Consider the following 21,197-nt stretch of genomic DNA (forward strand, 5'->3'; position numbering starts at 1 on the left):
TTTACACACACGCGCGCGCGCGCGCGCGCACACACGCACACACACACACACACACACACACACACACACAGAGTGTCACGAACATTTATACATACAAGTATATGTGTATATATACATATGCGATCAAGTTGACAAGTGCAAACGCAGGCAGTAAGCCTTAAAGTAGCAATTTTCAAAAATTTTTATCTCCGAAACTAGACATAGAAAGGTCGCTCAAATTGTAATTTTTCATTGGGATTATAAGTACTACAATATATAAAAAATTCAAAGAAATTGACCGAGCTTTTTTTTCATATAAATTGTGCGAGATCCTTTTCCCTTTCCCTATTCGGCCAAATAAAAGCAACGAACTGGCAAAAATTGTCTGAATAACTTGACGTTTATGTCGAGTCACAAAGGCATTAGTGTAAATTTTAAAGATATTATATGTTAAATTGTTTTGGAAAAAAATCATATAATTTTTTAATTTTGAAAATTTTGTTGAATAATCTTACTTATTTTTTTAGCATTCTTTTTTCTTTTTGTGCAATTTTATTAATATTTTAAATAATATTTAGTAACTTTTCTTATACAGGAAGCCCTTTTTTTAATTAAAAAAATTTTTTTTCTTAGAAAACTAATTATACATTTTTTATCTAACAGTAACAATAATGTTTTATTGAAGATCTACACTTTTGTTCTTGTATTTATTATAACGAAAATTTGCTTGAGATCTCTCCGAAGAATTTACGAATCAATTGTAATTTCCCGCATTTGTCGTTTGATTGTATATTTCAGCTAACGGAACTCTTGATGGTAACGTGGTGTTCGATAATCGTGGCTCAGTCAGAAACTGCGGAGAATGACCAGGAAACATTATTGAGAACAGCCGCGGAACAGTTGGAGCGATTAGCACCGTATCGAAAAACCGCGGATCAAAGACAGTCCGAGTTCTCCAATTTGCTGGAGACGTGGAAATCTTCGATAGGTCAAAATCAATTAGACGTGACGAAGAGCGATGCGGATCCGAATGTATCTTGGGAAATGCCCGAAGTTTCTCAGCAAACGGAGCCGGATAAGACAGAGCGGATCGATGACAAAAACCTGATAACTATTAGTGTCATTACGGATCCGCAATACTCCGCGTTGATGCAAGAGAGAATAAAAAGAGGCTACGACGTTGGATCCGCCAGTCTTCTGACCAGCATAGCAGGTGGAGTGTTATCTGGAGTCGCGAGTGCATCGAGTGGCTCTGCGGCGAAAGCGTCTGCGGGCAGCAGCGAATCGGCGTATAAACCGGTGTACGGTGCACCTACAGTGGAGCATACCTATTCTTCGGTAATCAGTACTTTTATTTAAGAGCGATAGACAAAGATTTAACCTTTGAATGCTATTTACATTTTTTTCATATTCACTTTGAGTAAAAATTTACCTACAAAATTAAGAATTTTTTATACTTTAAAATTTATTATACTTTTTACATTAACTTATAGATTGCAAAGTGCATAATTAACCCTGATTTTACACACTATCAAATAATTCGATACTTTATACAAAGAGTGTGATACACTCTAATCTCTTTAAATGGTTATTATTCGCATGTAATCAAATACATTTTGGCTAAAAAAAACTTTTTTACATTCTTCAAACTTCTAAAAATAATGTTCAAAAATTATTTTGGGACAATTTAAATTTTAAAACAGTGAAAAATATTTATAAAGCCAAGCAAATGCGAAAAATAACCTTTTTTTATTAAAAATTCATAACTTTGTATCATATTTTTGGAGTTTTACGTATTATTTTTGACTAACTATTTAGCTAAAATTAAATCTAAAACTGCAGTTGGGGTTTATACTCTAGGTAGGATTAAGGTTGAACTAGCATTATTTTAATGCAAACAAAATCTTATTAAATATTGTTTTAAGTTAAAATTTTAATAAAAATTTCACCAAATTTTTTAGTAATTATTTACTTTGCGTTCTTGTTTGAATATAAATATGAATAATAATAGAAGCATATTTTAAAATATAAAACGGTTACATATAAAAGAAGTTAGATTTTTGCATAAAACTTAGGAAAAGAAGAGAAACTGATTAATCGATAGGCTCTGTAGTTATAAAAAAGAAAAGTTGTTGTTTATGCTGGAAACATGATGTAGGTTATCCACAGTAAAGGAGCGAAACTCTAACCAGTTCTTCCTTCACTATTTGTTCTCTTTTTATTATCTGTACGTTTAATTGCTTCATAATCATTGTCAAGGTTTTTCTCTCGAGACATCATGATATATTCCACATAGTAATTAAAGTAAATGACACTGCAAAGTGAAAATCACAGCGTCGCATTAAATAAGCTATTATGCTGAATAATGAGTAACATAGTACAACGTTAATTAGAGAACGAGTGGATGAAAGATGTGAGAAGATCGGTGAGAAGAGATAGATAAGATATTCCACTTCCGTTATTAAAAAACGTTTACTTTGTTACGCAATCTAATGTTGTAATATAATTTTGAAATTGATTTCGTAATTTTTTCAGTACGAAGAAAAGCCTTTCGGCCCGTGGGAATTCAAAAAAGTAATTTTCAGCACGTTGTTTCAAGCTCTCAAAGCAATAGGTGGCGGGGTGTTGGCTCTTAAAGGGCAACTAGTTAAAGGAGGTGGCTACTTGCTGGCGGGCAAAGGCAAAGTTGTTGCAAAAGCAGGGGATGTCATTACATCTTTCGGTAAACAACTGGCAGCCAGCGCGCAAGCAAAGCCTTATCCGCCAGAACCTTATTATGATTATCCACCGACTCAGCATACAGGTAAGATAACACAATACAATAAAAAAATTATATTTTTTTAACGTCAGAACAAGAATGCACATTTCCTAAAGTTTTTGGATGCTGAATACAAATCCGATTTCTAAATAAACTTTATTAATTTACAATTTTGAAAAATTTGAAATTAAGATTGTAAAAAGAGCTATATTTATATGAAACAAAATTAAATATTAGGATATTTAATTTTAATTCATATAAATATAGCACTTTTTGCAATCTTAATTTTATGTTTTAAAATTATAAATTTGTACAATTAAAAAAAAAGTTCTAATAAGATGAGCTGTTATTGATAGGATTGATAGGATTGGTAATTTCAAATATTCCTCAATTATTTTTTATTACGTAAATCTGTTTTAAAGTAATCAGAAACCTTATTTAGACATTTTTTGTTTCCTACTTTTGTTTCCTAATATTTTAAATATAAAATAGTTACATTGAAAGAGTAATAAAGAGGAAATTAATATAAGACAGGAAACACAATTAATAATAAAAAGTCATTATAAATCATATGTCAGTAAACAAAATGTCATTGAATTAAAATTTCCTCTTTGTTGATCCAATATAGTGTTGTTCATTATTAAAACAATTATTGAATGTTTAAACATTTTTTGTTGATAAACAAAAAAATCCGAGTCAATTAAATTTAATTCTTTATTCGTATGTTATTGTCTTAAATAAAAGATAAAACAAAAGAATTAAAGTGTTTGTATCCAATATGGTCATGTACTCAATTTGGCTCATTCCCCATTTTCAAATAGTTACACAATAAATTTCACAGATAACGCTAATATATCGCTCAGGAAGTCGGTATGATGTATTTACGCTAGTTAACTGCTTAATGTATGTATGCTAATTAACTGCTCATTTCTATGACTTATATTAATTACACTTTATTCAAATTGTGTTGTTTTAAATCTAAAATTTCGGAAGTAAGTTTTTGCCTTGTGTAACTATTATGTAACAATTATAAATATTTACAATTCATATTATTGTGCCTTTTTATTCATGCTTTTCAACACTGTATTTATTTTAGGTTTTTATTAAAACATCTTGTTTATCATTAAAGAAAGAAAGCTCTTTGTATTATAAAAACATTATGGCTAAAGACACTATTAAAAACTGATGGGATTTGTTGAATAAATACCAGTATTAAGATTATAACAACTTATATTCTTATAAAAACGTGTATTTTGGTTGTGATACAGTAAAAGAATGAATAATTGCTACGCAAAGTAAAGTGAGATACGTGAGAGCGGGAGCTTGAACAGCCAAACTAATAAATGAAATAAAGAAGAGATGGCGCGGAACTAATATCGGTAAAAAAGGAAACTTACAGTAGCGCGTTATAAAAAAAATGATTTATTAATACGATTAAATCGCATGAATCTTAACAAAAACACAATACATTTTATCAGCATACAAGAAAGTTAAGATTTTGTTCTTTATTTAATGTTTAACTTTTTATTAGTATTTCTTGTCTTTCTCTAGTTAATTGAGGCTTTTTGATAGGTAAAAAGTTGAGATAAACGCTCCTTGTAGTAAATACAGTTTCATTATTTATTAAATAGCTGTATGTGTAATTTTTTTCCATAAGTATGTTAATGAATGTTTAATTAAACATGTTTATTTTGTTATTTTGCATTTTTACATAAATATTTACGAAAAAAAGGAAAATACATAACTGAGCCATATTGGGAACATATGTAATCAACATTGGCCCAAATGCTATTACATAGGAAAAAACTATGCAAAAATTACTGCACAAAAATTACATATTTTTGTGTATAAATTTCTGCAGTTTTTACAGATTTTTGTACAAAGTTTTCGCCTTCCGATTTTTTCTGTAGAATATTTTGCAGAATTTTGTATAATGTTTTCTAAAGTTTTTTGCCTTCAGAAAAAATTACATAAAATTTTGCAAAATATTTTGCAGAAAAATTTTGAAAGCGAAAACTTTGTACAAAAATCTGTAAAAGCTGCAGAAATTTATGCACAAAAATATGCAGTTTTTTGAGCCGTAATTTTTGCATAATTTTTTTTTACAGGATCTTTTTTTAAAACTTTATTATATTTATAGAAATAATTTAAAATATTTCATGTTTTTTTAGTTTCAGAAATATTTCTTATTTTAAATCTTATTCTTATTTTCCAATTTTCAAAAATTACAAAAATCTCCAAAACTTGGGAGGGGGGGGGAGGGGCATATTGGATGCAGGTACCTTAATTATTATATTATATATTCTAATATTGGATCTTGATTATGTTAGGATTTGTTAACTTATTTGTAATGTGTGTTTTTTAGAGAAATAATTTCTTTACAAATAATATTGACGATGATCAAACGAATGTTACAGTTTAAATAAAGGATGAGGATTTATTTGAATTTGTTGGTTAAGCGAAAAGTGGAGATATTCTGTGTCTTTTTGCAAACTGTTTCTCTCTTTTTGTTCTTTAATATGAATTATCTTAGAATTTATTCTTTGATAAGTTTGGATTTGAGAATTTTATATTATCCTAATCAAATGTGTATTTGTGTATTACATGTTCAGTAATTACCGAATGTCTCGACTTATTCAATTTTATATTGGTTTTGTGTTTTTTAATTTTCGTTTTTAGTTGACTTTTTGTCTGTCCGATATAGAAAACATTGCAATCCTTACATTATATTTTGTATATTTTGTATGATATTGTTACGTGACTTAATTTCCGTATTGTCTATAGACCTTAATAAATTTGTTTAATATATTATTACATTTATATTTTCGATATCGAGTTCAGACGCCTCTTTAATCATTCTTGTTACTCGTTTCTTTATATTATTCACATGCGGTATTAGAAAGTATTTTTTCTCTTTATCTGCGATATCACTTTGGATGTTGTTAATATGATTATTCTCATTTGTTTAGCTTGGAGTTTAACACAGTAAACACAAATTTGCTATCAAATTTTTAAAATACAAAGTGACGGATTCAATATGATTAATAAAAGTAGTACATATGTCATTTTTATTTTGTTTTTTTTTTCAAATCTGCAATTAGAATGTTAAAATTGAAAATTGCTGATTGAATGTGCCACATAAAAATAGCAAATTAAAAAATTTTTCCATGCGCTTTTTTACTATTTTGTAATAAAAAACCACTTTGAGCTAAAATTAGAGTCACGGGGAACGTGGCAATATTTGACTCCATTTTTTTCTTATTTTTTAAATTTTGAATTTCAAAATAATAATTGCAAATTTGAATCATACATTAAAAAATAGTTATAAAATTTTCAAACTATTAAAATTTATCAAACTTTATCATTTTTGTTTATTGTATTAAATCCGTCACTTAAAATTTTAAAATTTTGATATAGATATACTAGATTCACAAATAGCGATTCTAAAAACTTTTGTAATCAAAATTTTACGGATTTTTGTTTATTCCCCCGTCTTTTACTGGTTAAAGAACAGAAAGATAATCAATTTACAAAGAAAAAACATAAATCCCTTACGGAAAAAACACTCTAATTTTGAGAGTTTACACTCAAAATTGAGTGTTAATATTCGATTTTGGGAGTTTACTCCCAAATTTAGGTGTATATGCTCAAATCTTGAGTATTTACACTAAAGATTGAGTGTTCATACTCGAACATTGAGTGTGTACACCCAATGATTGAGTGTTCATACCAAAGTTTGGATTTAAATATTGAATATTTGAAAGTATACTCTCAACATTTGGATATGACACTCAATAAATGAGTGTATACTTCCAACATAAAGTGTGAACACTGAAACGTTGGGGATGTACACTCAACATCTATCGGTTAAAGGTATACACTTAATATTGAGTGTGCACTCTTAAACATTAGATTAGAAAATGTTAAATAAAAACAAAAGCAAGAAAAGTAAGTTCAACCGAAACATTCAATTATAGAGTGTTCAGCTGGCTTTGAGTATTAATTTGAGTATTACTTTCAACTTGGATGTTTGCCATCTAATTGAGTGTTAATTTCAGTGTTATTCTTAAATTTAAGATTGAAATTAACACTCAATTAGATGGCGAACATTCAAGTTGAGAGTAACAACACTCTAATTAAAAGTAAATTAAAGAGCGAACACTCAAATTGAGTGTTTACCCTTTGTCCCAAATTATACTCAACTTGAGTATTTTTTTAAGTGTTATTTTTAGTGTTTTTTCCGTAAGGGATGGCTCGACATATCATATTCGTAACCATTCTACTTTTTAATATGCTTTAGGATGACATTGCTTTCCACTTAACCCATTACTTCCCAAGCGGACATTTTATAGTCGATTGGTTTTCGGCTCAGAAAAGTGATGAGATCACATGAAAACTTTAAACAAAATATGCTCGTCTACGTAAAAAGTGTGGCTCTTTCAGATTCCGGGGTCAAAATTTCAAAATTTTCTATTAGAAATTAAATATGGCGGCTCAAAGTTGATATAAATTTTTTCGCTGAATACGAATCTTGAGTTTGATTTATATCTTTCGAAAGGCGGATGTAATATGATACACATAGTTCGCAACAAAATCTAATTTTTGTGTATTCTGACGCCATATTGTATCCGCCATTTCGAAAAATGAATAATTGACTAAAGATTCGTACTCAGCGACCTCAAAAATGTGAGAAATGACTATTCACACACATATATCGTAATAAAATATGATTTCCATGTATTTGGACGCCATACTGCATCTACCATCTTGAACTACTTGAACTACTTAAAAAAATCAATTAATAATCATAGTTTATACTTTAAAGAGGCAAACTCCGTCACTTCAATCGTTTACAACAGTCATGGACAAAATTTTTCGAAGTTTTCTACTATAAAAAGTCAATAGTCAATGAAAAAATTTATATCAACTTTGAGCCGCCATATTTAATTTCTAATAGAAAATTTTGAAATTTTGACCCCGGAATCTGAAAGAGCAACTCTTTTTACGTAGAAGAGCATATTTTGTTTTAAGTTTTCATGTGATCTCATCACTTTTCTGAGCCGAAAACCAATCGACTATAAAATGTCCGCTTGGGAAGTAATGGGTTAAGGGGATCCTAGAGTGACAGAGTTACCGATATTTTTTTGCGAATTTGGATTTTCAAATTGGAATAACAAAATGCAAAATCCTTTTACACAATTAAAATACGCACAAAAATGAAGGGGGCGATGTGATACAATTTGTTTTGATAAATTAAAAAAATTGTTATTTATTAGTCACCTAATGACAATATTTACTTTATACGAAAAATTTACAGTTTATATGTATAAAATGATTCCGTTGCCCCCTAGAATAAACTTTCAGGAACAATATTGTGCAATTAGAAATAAAATTAGAAGCCTAGAAAAAAAGATTCGCATTTCAAAAATTCGAAAATGAAAAAACGAAAATTTATGTTATACGCATAAAAAGTCGATAAGTAGAGCAATATGAAAAATTTTTTTCGTTCCCAATATAAAATCCAATTCATAGATTGATATTAATATGTGTACTTTAATTCTGGAAAAAATTTTCTAAATTTCTTAATGTAACTATTTCATACTTAAAATATTAGGAAACTGAAAATGACTACATAAAGTTGAAATTTCTGGTTAATTTAGGAAAGATTTATATAATAAAAAATGATTGCGGCATTCCACCAATTCATCTTACTTAGACCTTTCTCCTTTAACTGTTCTAATATTTAGATACACAAGCAAAGTAAATTAAAATTAAATATATTGTTAGAACTTTTAACCTCAAAATAAATTTTTTTCGTGCTTTTGGCTACACGAAAAATACATTTTTGCTAGAAGTATCTAAAAATTCAATTAGATACGTGTCTGAAAATAATTGTTGGATCATCAAAATCATTATAATAGACGCTTAGGTTAATAGTTAGACTCATAAAAAAAGTGTTTAATTAATGTTAATAAACGTCTAAAATCTCTGATAGTTTTAAACGTTTCAGTGATTGAAATCTAAATACCGTTTAAAACAGTATTTAAGAGGATGCTAAACTGCCCATCAAACTTGATTGAGGTCGATAATGCAGAGTCATTATTTATCCTTGTTCATGAAAAAATTTGCTTTAAAATACGAGTTATATAGCTTATACTTACAAATAAATGGTGTCTCGCAGTTTGAAATAGAAGGAATAAGACTATATTTGTCAAATTACGATTACAAGCCGTAAAAAAACATATTTATGTGATCAAAAATTTTATTCATTTAAGCGCTTTTATTATAAAAATATCTTTTTTTTTACGGCTTGTAATCGTAATTTGACAATTATAATCTTATTCCTCAATCTATTCCGAACCCGGGAACACCATTCATTTGTACGTATATAAGCTACATAACTTGTATTTTGAAGCAAATATTTTTATGAACAAATGAACTTTAAAAAATTTTTTGCATTTTTGGTCTTTATCTAATCGTCCCTAGGTTCATTTGTGTACGTACTTTAAAAGTGTAAAAGGATTATCAATTCTGTAAATTCAATTCGAAATTAAATGATTAAACAGAATGTCGGTAAAACACACGGCTTTAGCATCCTCTTAAGTGCTTAAAAAACAGACAGAAATCGAATATTTTGATATTTTAAAATCTATTTCTTCTTTGAGTAAAGAAGTTTAAATCTTTTTGCACCATTATTTGTTTTGTTTAAAATAAAGCGTTGTAAATAAATTTGTATTGTGGAATTTTTATATACAATTATTCCAAAAAAATGATTTATCGAATCCGCGTCGCGTCGACAATGATATTTATTAATGATTTCGATTTGATGTCGATTCGATGCCAGTTCCATTATTTCTTATTGAAATATAACATATTAATTGCTATCGAGACATTCGCAAAAATTATAATGTTATGAGATTCTTTATTCTTGTTTTAACAAGAATATATTTTACCTGAGAATTTCTTGAATCTTCAAACGTGGACTGTAAGGTAAATATAAGTAACATATTTTAATAGTAAAGTTTCCATTAAATTTGGTTAAAAATTAATTTAGAAAGATTTATGTCCTTTGGGTTTTAAGTAAATAATAATGAATCATATAATAATGAATAGGAGGGCTCTAACAGAATACGAAATAAAAGATTTTAATTGGCAAATTCAGGTTTAGCAAACGTACGGATTTTATCTTTCTTCAGCTTTCTCTTCTCATCAATTCTAAAATGTACTCTAAAACTACACAAAAACATCGTTAGCAGTTCTTGATACATTGATAATACCTGTGTCAAGGCATTATGACTGTCATTACATGCGCATAACGTCCACTCTGATATGGTATTGCGTTCAAAGACTTAACCGAGTTAATGAGCTGTACCAAATACATTTTAGATATTATTTTCTTCATACAATCCGCTATCATCATGAAGAAATGCCCTGGAGAGAAACCCAATAAAATAAATGATACATAGTACAATACATAATTATAATAGCAAACTTTGCACAATTTTAGCACTCATTTTATAAAGTTGTACCTATAGAACTTTTTAATTCTCTTTTAATACTCTGGAATTCTAGCTATGTTTCAATGTTGTTTATTTCAGTCGAATTTTATTAGACACTGGACAGGTATTGATATTTCTAGGAAATAGATATGTCAAACTGTGCACACACACACGCGCGCGTGCGCGCACGAAAATTCAACCAATAAATTTTCAGAGATTGTAGAACCGCAAGGATCATTTTTTGCAAATGGACTTGGAGGTTGGAAATGCATCTTTATGACATCGAGAATGTCAGCGGTTCTGAGCCATGTTTATACATATATGCTATATGCTTCTTCAACGTTACATATGTATATTATAGTATGATAAAATACATGTAAATAGATTTTTTGCAACTGTAATTGTAAATTTTATAGAACAATTTAAAAGTCAGGTTCATATTAAACACCCAAAAAACTATTTTAGAGAAATCATTAGCTTCTTTCTAAAATTTTTCTTTTTCTACTGAACTGATTAGTAGAATTCTCACCGAGCAAAATTTGTCGAGTTTTACGGTATAGTTTGTTATGATAGTGACGGACGATTAGAAAGTTATTAAAAACTGAATTACACACACATTCATACGCACATTAGACGTTGCATATATATACTAAAAACTATGCGCAATTGCTTTCTATTGTACGTTCATCTATATAAGATGCCATATTCAACCGATTAGACGTGGAAATCGATCAAAGATATAACTTCATGTCGAGTAATAGCAGCGTATAGAAAGTCATTATAGTATTGACGAATCGATTGATTATCCGTGAAGCTGGATATTTGCAATAATTGCACGCTTGAGGTCTAATCAAGATTATTCGCTTTTCTCTATTCAAGAAGCAATAACAATCGAATGTTATATCCGAAAAACAGATTAAAAATAGATTGACGTTGTATAATAAAATTGTGTATAATAAAAACGTTTAAAGTATAATATATATTATACTTTTATTGCCATGTAAAAGCATATAAATGCATACAAAATGTCTACATATTTTTTCTTTTTTGTATAATTTCTGTTTTAATAGAAAAAATACAAAAAAATGGAAAGTAATTTTAGTATTATTTTATAAAAATAAAATTTGAGGAAACTATAAAAAATGAACAACATATAACTGTTGTTCATTATGGAAAAGACTTATACAAGACAAAGGAAATATAAATTAGATTATGATACTTTATACATATTTATATATATATATCCCAAAATTACCGAAATGTGTATGTATTTACATAATATTTTTATCGGATTAACGTTGACGTTTGTAGTTGTATTCTGATCTATTATATTATAGGATTATCGCATTGAAAGTGAAATCTCAATTTCTTTTTGCGATAATCCGGTAAAACATTTTTCATATAAAAACATAAATATATATATATATATATATAATTATATACGAAATATATCCATATATGTTTATACCATACGTTTTTTTGTAAAATTTTTGTTTTGTATAAAAACATAATAATCATACTGAAAAGACAAAAACTAATATAAACAATCATTTTTGCATTATTTCTTTTACCAAAAACTTAACCCTCTAACTGCACGCTGGTTTAGCCACACAGACTAATTTTCAAACGTATGCAAAATTTCTTGATTTATTGTCAATCTATCGAATATATCCCTTTTCACTTTATACACACAATTTTCTAATTTATATTATCATAATTCTGAGAGATTTTGAAGAAAAAACATGAAATAAAATTCGTTAATTTGTGCCCGAGATACAAACCGTCAAAGTTTTCCGGGTGTCGTACATCCATGTGTGCAGTGAATGTAACTTTTTGATAGTATGCAATCAGAGGGTTAAATACAAAGAAATGAAAAAAAAATTGTCCATGTATACGTCAATAATCGTATATATTCCCAAGTAGCACGGTAGGTCGACTGTAGCATTCTAAATTCCACAAACTATAAAGCAGTTACAACCGTTCTCCCTACGTTCCTCAATGCTAGCAAGTCGTAATCAACGATAGAATATTAAATATTACTCTAGATGCCTACCAAAACATTCCTAAATGCATCCTACTAGGACGCATGTAGAATGCTTTTGGCAGACATTTGTTGATGAACTCATCGTGCAAGAATTAAAGTAATTTTGTAGAACACAAATGTAGCGAAAAATAGATAGCGTCTTCATTTAATTCACTATGCATGAAGAATTGTCAAATATTATTCGCATACAGTTGTATCTGTCTACTCTTGCTACCTGGGATTCCATATGAGTTATAAGTATATGTACATACCCAGATAGTACAACGAATTTGAAAAGAATTCCTTTTGAACACCCAAATTTTGAAATGAAGTCTTTTTTCTAACCTATATTTGCATCAAAAGGATTCTTAAGAGTTCAAAAAAAGTTCTTTTGTATATCACCAATTCTGAGTCCCTTTCGTAATGCACATAAAGTTCATTTTATGTTCTATAAGAATTAGCATTGAATTTAAAATTATTTTTAAATAGCATTCTAATGAAATTTTATCGAGATACCTTTTTGAATTTATTATGATTTCTTTTATAGTGCAAAAAGAAATTGCTTTTTGGTGTAAAAAGGATAATAAAGGAAATATAAGAAATGTTAATTTAAAAATATACTGCTACAAAAATAGAGAATTTAGTATATTATTATTGTAAGTGAGAAACTCTCTTATTGTTACTACACATTTATAAATTATGTGTAAAATTTTCCCATATTTTATTGCAGTATAATATTGAATTAACATTTCCTAATTTTATATAAAAATAATGTGCTTTTTACAATTATTTTTTCCAAATTTTTTATTAAACGCGTTATATGTTAATTATAATTAATAAAATATTTATTTAGTTATTTATCAAATTTACGACAAATAATATATACATATTTATATATAAAGTATAGTATTTTATACTATTTAGATAATAGCAGTATTTATGACAAATAACAAAGAGATATATATTTTTATGTTTTTTTTAATAAAATCAAAAAATGTGTTATAAAATTTTTTTGCTTTGTCAAAAAAAATAAAAAGGCACTTATATTTGTTATACCTTTCTATAGTGTTACAGCTGGTTACGGCTCTATATAAGAATTTTTATATTGACTAAACTATATAAATTTATAATAAATTTGTATGTGGTATTCTTTTTGAACAATATAATTTTGAACCAATCATGTAAATTTATTACAAATTTAGGATAAAGTTCTCTCCGATTTTTTTGAAACTACGTATTTTTACGTATTTTGGGGCTCTGATTACGAATATGATAGTGAATATTGGCGCAAATTTGATTTTCATGGCAAAAACCATGAAAAACCATAAAAATCATGTTTTTCTTTTATTTATTTCCGTAAATAATGGAAATTTCTAAAAATACTTCAAACAAAAGTTGTAGAGCCCATCGAAATACATATTTTATGTCTTATGTATTTTTGCCATAAAAACAGTAGTTTTTAAGAAAAACGACGTTAAATGTTCAAAACTTTATACAACTCATCTAACACACTTCAAGTTTTATTAGATAATTTTAATGCTTAATCAAACTAAATTACTCCAAAAAACTAAAATATTGAAAAGGATAATGAAGACAATGAGTGACCCTCGCTATGCGCAGGCTGGGGTGGAGTTTTGCCTCACCCCCTGCACTCCTCCCCGTTTTTTTCTTAACTCTACCCTGGTAGAAATTTCCTTGCCGGATTTTCTTCCACGACACTTGTCAGCGCCATGCAAGTTTGCCACGCTATAGCCTTATAAAAAAAAACTGGAAAGAGCTACATCAGGGCTATGTTTGCGCCTGATACAGTAATGGCATAGCATTCATATAAAATTGAACGGGCGCTGGTCTGGATTTGAGAGGGGTCCTAATGCTGTCCAGTGCGGGTCCACACTTGCGCCATATCAAATGCTATCGAGATTTCTTTCTTTGGCTTTTAGATCGACTTCTTAATTGTTTTAGAAGCAATCTGTGCGTGCGTTAAAATAAATTATTGCCGGTTTTAACCGTTTTTAAATAAACTACAATCTGGCACAATAGATTAATGAAATTTAGTGTACATTTCAAGTAAATTTAATGTACATGTATCTGAAAAAACTGCGTTATTTTCCGCCAGTTAGTGCGTAGCGCCGCCGATAGGCGAGCAGACGGGACTTAACTGTCTCGGGAGTAAGATGCAGCGAACACGCTACATAAAGACCACCCGCAGTGCGATCAAAACCAAAATCAGTTTTCTTTTCTGGAGTTAGGCCGACTATAACATTAAAAGTAATACATAAGTTAATAAAAATTAAGACATCAGTAAAGAAATATTTATATATAGCATTTATTACTTTTTATTACTTGAACCAAGCTTCCTTTACATGATCATTAAAAGTCATTAAGAAATTTCTAAAAGTGTAGGTTTTTCATTAATAATTGAATAGTTCAATAGTATTATTTCATAGGACAGTGTCATGTATCTGCCACGTTGAAACTTCGCTAGTCCCATATCAGCATTATGATAGTACCTTACTGGCGCCATGTTAGCGCCATGCCAGCACCACATCAAATCAATTTCTAAGTTGGCGCCAGCGGGCAAAACGTGACGATTTCACGGATGGCGCTTACCAGCGTGTCATGCTAGCTCCTGAAGTGGCAGTGTGGCACGCTGGTCAGTGCCATGCAAGTACCCGGCCAAGATTTCTACCAGGTAACCCAACCAGTTTTATGTCGCTATTTTAGCCACAATTTTAAATCTAAAGTCGCAAACCCATTTGATACAGTACAAGCGTGGATGTTGTTTGCTCTGTAAACATGGGGAGAGTAAATCTCGCTACGCGTGGAAAGTTGCAAATCCATATGGTGTAAAAAACGCATTGGCAAAGTGAAGGGGGAGGAACTTACTTCCAATTTCAATAAAACTTAGTGAAAATTTTTTTTTATAAATCTTTTGTTTTTGTATGTTTATAATTCTGGTTGTGTTATTTACATACTTAAATATATATATATATATATAAAACAAACGTACTTAAATATAGTTAAAAGCATTAAAATTAACTAATAAAACTTGACGTGTTAGATGAGTTGTATAAATTTTTGAACATTTAACGTTGTTTTCCCCAAAAACTACCGTTTTTATGGCAAAAATAAGTAAGATAATAAAATATGTATTTCGATGAGATCTACAACTTTTGTTTGAAGTATTTTTAGAAATTTCCATTATTTACGGAAATAAATGAAAAAAATCATGATTTTTATGGTTTTTTCATGGTTCTCGCCATGAAAATCAAATTTGCGCCAATATTCACTATCATATTCGTAATCAGCGCCCCAAAATACGTAAGAATACATAGTATCAAAAAAATCGGAGGTAAGTCGTTTTCGGAACTGTACCCCTGAATATTGAATTCCTTTTTAACTCATTTTGACTAAATTATGTGAATTCATAACAAATTTATATATGGTACTCTTCTTGAACTCATTTCGAACAGATTACATAAATTCTTGAAGAATTAAAAAAGATGAATTCTTTTTGAACTTAAAAAGATCATCTGTGTAATTATATGTATCTGGGTAATTATATATGAGTGATTTCTTCTTATTTGTTCATACTTTTTGTGGAAGAAATAATACAAAAATTATCTTTTTAATTAGTTTTTGTCTTTAGTATGACTATTATTTTTTATATCAAATAGAGAAATTTTACAAAAAAAGGAATGGTATAATATGAACATATTTTTTATATCTATAATTGTATATATTTATATATATTTTTATACAAAAATTTTTTACTGGAAATGTTTTATGAAATACTTTTTTTCGGAATTGCAGGTCATGATCCTAGCTACCCAGGGCCATCGCCAAGCTCTGATTTTTCCGAGATACCTAGTGACTTTTCGGCACACGAAACCTATGGCGTGCCATCAGACGGTAGGTTTTACTTTTCATATGTATTATTGTAAATGTTTTTGAGTTATTATAAATGTGAGTATAAATGTGTTTTTGAGTTATATTCTGTTCTTCTATATCTTCATGCCTTTTTAAGATAACAAGCAATTAACTCAGAGACGATCACGTAATGACTACGTGTTGATGAAGACTGCGCGTTGATGAGTGTAATTGCTTCTATCTAATATCTCCAATATTGCAATAAGCAATAATTTGAAAAAAGACAACTTCAATCGGGAGCGAAAAATCTTTTTGAAAAATAAACTAAAGACTAAAAAGTATTTAAAAAAATTTTTATACCTTTACAGCACCGAAAATTTTCAGAGATATTTTAAAAATAATTAAACGGGAAAAGTAAAACATAGTAAATTATGCGAGAAATGTATTGGTAATATTTCTGAAACTGCTTTGGAATAGCAAAATATGTTTTTCACTTAAACCTTGTAGAAAAATTGTTAGTACGTTATATTTAAAAAATTTGCAATTTAAAACATTACCAAAAAATTATTGAAATACCAGAAATTTTTTTCAAATATTGTTAGTCCTAGTTCTGTAAATATAATTTTGAATATTACTTCTGAAACATGTTTAATAAAAAGAATGTATTGCACGCGCGCGCGCGCGAGAAAGAGAGAGAAAGAGAGAGAAAGAGAAAGAGGGGGGGGGGAGTAATAATATTTTATTTGTATTTTTGTATATTCGTATCTTACATAAAAAAAAATTTTAAGTACTTACATTTGAATAATATTAATTTCTTTTAATTTAAGGTAATCGTCAAACAAAAGTTCTGAACTAAATTAATTTTTCTTAAAAAAATTAAATTAGATGTATTTTCATTATAAAATAAAAATCCTAAAATAATTTAGCATTTTTAATATAACTATTTGTTGATATAAAAAAAATAAAAATTTGGAAATTTTTATTTCAATAATACTATAATTCGATTGTTATAGTAATACAGAATATGCTTACATTAATCTATAATATATTACTAATATATATTCTGTTAATATTAATAGTTATTTACCGTCCTACCCAAATAGAATAATAAATTACAATGATGACGTTAAAAGAACATAAAAATAAAATGATTGATAGACAAGAGATTTTTAACAATTATTTTGGAATCATTTTGCCATCATTTTAATAATGACTTTTGTTTTGCTTAAGTACAAGTTTTCAAATTTACAATAAGTAACATATTTTGGAAATATTTTTGTTAAAATATTTCGTATGATATTTTGCGGAATCCTTTCTGAATTGTTGCGCATGAAATGTGAAAGGTTAAAACTTTTCTGAGAAAAATAATATATACAAGGTTGTCTATGTGAATAACACTTTCTGAGAGTAATCGGTGCTGTATGGGTAGTTTTTCAATATAATTCAAGATAATTAAACCGCGGAGGGACAAAGAGGCACAGAGAGAGAGAGAGAGAGAGAGAGAGAGAGAGAGAGAGAGAGAGAGAGAGAGAGAGAGAGAGAGAGAGAGAGAGAGAGAGAGAGAGAGTTGTATCGATTTAATCAGCGTAACAATCGATTATCGTAAACATAGCTTTCATGAATAAATTCTGCTATAAATGATGTAATCTGGCAATTAAAATATAAAATTTTGATATTTTATTATGATTACTTTCGATCTTGTCTCGAAGCACATTAATACGACTTGCTTGATGACGTCCGAATTTTCCTTTCCGTATCGCATGTCATTATCGCCTAACGACGCAGTGAATGTCAATGTACTTCTTCCGGAAGAACGTTTCACAATCCTCAAATGTTTTCCCATGAATATATTTGCACGCAACCTTTCACTTTCCCCGAAAGTTGGCGAGAGGCAGGTAAAGCCCGTTTCCTGACATACTTTTTTCAATTTCTTTTAATTTTGTATGATGTGTATGTATGTTTTCGTAATTGCGTTAATAAACATATCAAAATCATTAGCGAAAATATTATTTGGTGAATAAGTATACAATACTTATGTTTGATATTTGGAATATTCTGTAATAAAAAAAAAGAAATTGTTCCACGTTGTCACGTATCACGTCCAAAATACACTTTCCTAAAATTTAGCGCAACACAAACGCACTTCTATTGTGATAAATCCTATGATAGTAGATTACAAGTGTAAGTTTACCATCCGTGTATTAAACATGCGAATTTCGAATTTACAACTGGATTGTAATGTTACTTCACACTTGGCACTCGCTCGACGGACACATTACAATAGCCTCGGCACACACGCAACAACGTTCTAATCCGACTCGATGGTAAATACCTAACGGTCTCAATGGTAAATACTTGCTTTTGTGCTCCAACTCAACTAACGAACTTATATGTACTTTAAACAACCTAAAGCACTGAATAAACTTGTCGACGAGACTGACAGACGTCACATTCACAGACAATGGTCAGGGCGGCCTGCTGATCGTGACACCGACGAAATCTGACCTGGACAAGCATAGCAATCAACATACAAACGTGGCAGTGCAAGACAGTCCGGATCATACCAAATTAGCGGAGAGTTTCGGTGAACCAATCAAGATTTTCTTGAACAGTGTACCGAAAGCTAGCGCCGGTTCGAAGGATCAAACCGTAGCTGGTCAGGAGAGCCTCAACAACAACAACAACAACAACAACGTGAACCCTTATCCTGCCGTTCAGCATTCGATTTATGGCGTACCGGATCATTATAGTGCGAATCATAACAACTCGGCATATAACTACGAGCAGAATTATCCAGCTGTTCAAGACGATGCTTATCAACAACCCAAATTACCGCAAATCACATCGCAGCAAAATTATCCCGTCGCTCAAGCCGGCACTTATCAGCAACCTGAATTACCACAGGTCATTTCGCATCACTTCTCGAACTTCGACCTAGATCCAAATTTGTTGTCTCAGCCAAACGGAGCGGAATATCCACCGCTTCAGTATCCAAGTCCGCACAGTTCTCTGCTAGATTCGCCTAAGCTGTCGCATGATGATGGTACATCAGTATACGCGAGTCTGACTGTGGATACTGAGCCGCAAATTGCGCCCTTGAAGGTGTCTCTTCTAAGCCCTCATCAAGGTGCTCTTGATCTGCCCAAATTGCAACCGCACGTGGATTTTCACAGGCAGCCTCAGTTTGTAAACTATCTCCACGGTAGTTTAGGCGGTCCATTGAGGGTGCCGCTTCTGAATCCAATGCCATCGGCTTACTACTGGCAGAGCCAAGGATCGCTGGTACCGGCCTCGGCTCTCGATATGCTGGATGATTTCCATAAGAGGAACGTCCTCGACAGACGGGTGTTCGCTAAACGACTCGCGCGTTACGCGTCATTACAGAAGCTCCATCATCTGTAAGGTCAAGACAGGTAATGGGGACGAATGCGATAAGCAGGCGTATATAATCCTTTTTAAAGCTTCTTGTAGTTGTCGAGTATGATGAATATTTTTCGGAACCGAGACTATTTCTGTCTTTTAAATATTAGAATAAAACATGCATAGACATCGGCGTATGTAGCGTGACAGCGTATCTTTCCATCCCAAACGTATAAAAAAATTATACTTTTTTCTGGCGATTATATATACAATATGATATATATATTCTTTTTTTGTAAAATTACATTATAATATATACTATATATATTGGTAGAGACTTTATCCGAAATTATTGCAATTATTTGCAATTATTTTGCAAAAAATAAAAATTATTTTGAGTTGTAAACTCAAATTAGGCTGAGGTACATATTAGAAGAATATCTCTATTTAATACAAAATAAATTAGGTTTTAATAATTAAGTAATAAGAAATTAATCTTATAATAGATTAATTTATTTATCACACGTGTCAATAATAAAAACGCCAATGTATATTTTATTGTGTGCTCTTTGTTGCAGTGGTTTATGCGTTCGCGTATTACCCTCGTCCTGCTAGATACAGGAACAAATGGCTGTATCCTTATGGACGATGAGAACTTTCGTCACCAACGCTCACGTGGAAGACGAGAGAAAGAGGAGTCGACGAAAGTGGGATATATTTCCGAGCCAGCACAAAAGAACGCCCACATCCGACGGAGGATTCTATATACTATTGAAACACGCGGACACCAAAGTGTATCGTACAGTTATACTGTGCGCCTCGAAAGACTTCTATTAAACGAAGCAGAGATTTGAAGTTATCTTTTGAGACGTTCCGTATATATATTTCGGTCTGTCGACAGAAACGATTACACGATTCTGTAGGCAAGGCCAGAAATCTGAATTCAGATATTAACGAAATAACGTCTCTAATATTAATTATATATAAATTATAGGTATAACAATTGCAATTATATAGTTATTTAATTTGTGAAGGAGACTTTCTAAGAGATAGTTCACTCTTTCCACCTGTTCGCCATTTGCGATCGTGATGGATGCAAATACGTAAGTCTTAAAAGGATTCCATAATGATGGAGCTTACATGAGACTTACAGCCATGAAAAATATGGTCTTAATAATATTTTGTATGTACATGTTAACTTCTTGAAATCAATAAATGTGAAATCACATTTTATATTAAATGTCTAAATTTTATAAGAAAAAAATGTTTAAAAAATCTATAATGTCTTCTTTATTTATATACATAAATACATTTAAAACCTACCCCTGAGATTTCCAACTTTCGAAAAAAACTTTTAAACAAAAAAGTTTATATTTTTTAGAAATTTTCATAAATTTAAAATATAAAAAATTTTTTTTAATGTCGGAAGAATGTTTTATTATCAGAGGTGCGTAATTAAATTTTATAAAAAAAATTTCATTAAAATCAACGATATTTCAAAGTATTTACTTTTTAATTACTACTTTAAGTTACTTCAACAATTGCAATGTGAACGATTTAATTATCCTTCACTTGAAAGTTAATAAAGTTAAAAAGTTAATAACTTTTTATTTAACTTAGTCAATTGTAAACAATTTAATTTTTAACTTTAACTAGTTATTTTTGAAACGTATAAACTTTAACTTATTAACTTTTTTCTAAATAAAAA

The 21,197-nt window shown here is 29.8% G+C and overlaps 1 protein-coding gene and 1 long non-coding RNA gene across 2 annotated transcripts; one reads left to right on the plus strand and one right to left on the minus strand.

The window, feature by feature from the left end:
* The first annotated feature begins 585 nt into the window (after window positions 1–585).
* LOC105829193 lies at window positions 586–20,768 on the plus strand. Its single transcript, XM_036292196.1, has 5 exons — window positions 586–1,317; window positions 2,515–2,782; window positions 16,073–16,171; window positions 18,588–19,542; window positions 20,068–20,768. The coding sequence occupies exons 1-4, from the start codon at window positions 793–795 to the stop codon at window positions 19,529–19,531; spliced, it is 1,836 nt and encodes a 611-aa protein (XP_036148089.1). The 5' UTR covers window positions 586–792; the 3' UTR covers window positions 19,532–19,542; window positions 20,068–20,768.
* LOC118647388 lies at window positions 9,347–10,601 on the minus strand. The gene is made up of 3 exons (XR_004964664.1): window positions 10,267–10,601; window positions 10,044–10,168; window positions 9,347–9,970 (listed from the first exon to the last, which is right to left on the minus strand). It is a non-coding gene; the product is annotated as an uncharacterized LOC118647388 (long non-coding RNA).
* Window positions 20,769–21,197: the final 429 nt, after the last annotated feature.

The sequence above is a fragment of the Monomorium pharaonis genome, chromosome 9 (assembly GCF_013373865.1).
Source record: "Monomorium pharaonis isolate MP-MQ-018 chromosome 9, ASM1337386v2, whole genome shotgun sequence".
NCBI lineage: Eukaryota > Metazoa > Arthropoda > Insecta > Hymenoptera > Formicidae > Monomorium > Monomorium pharaonis.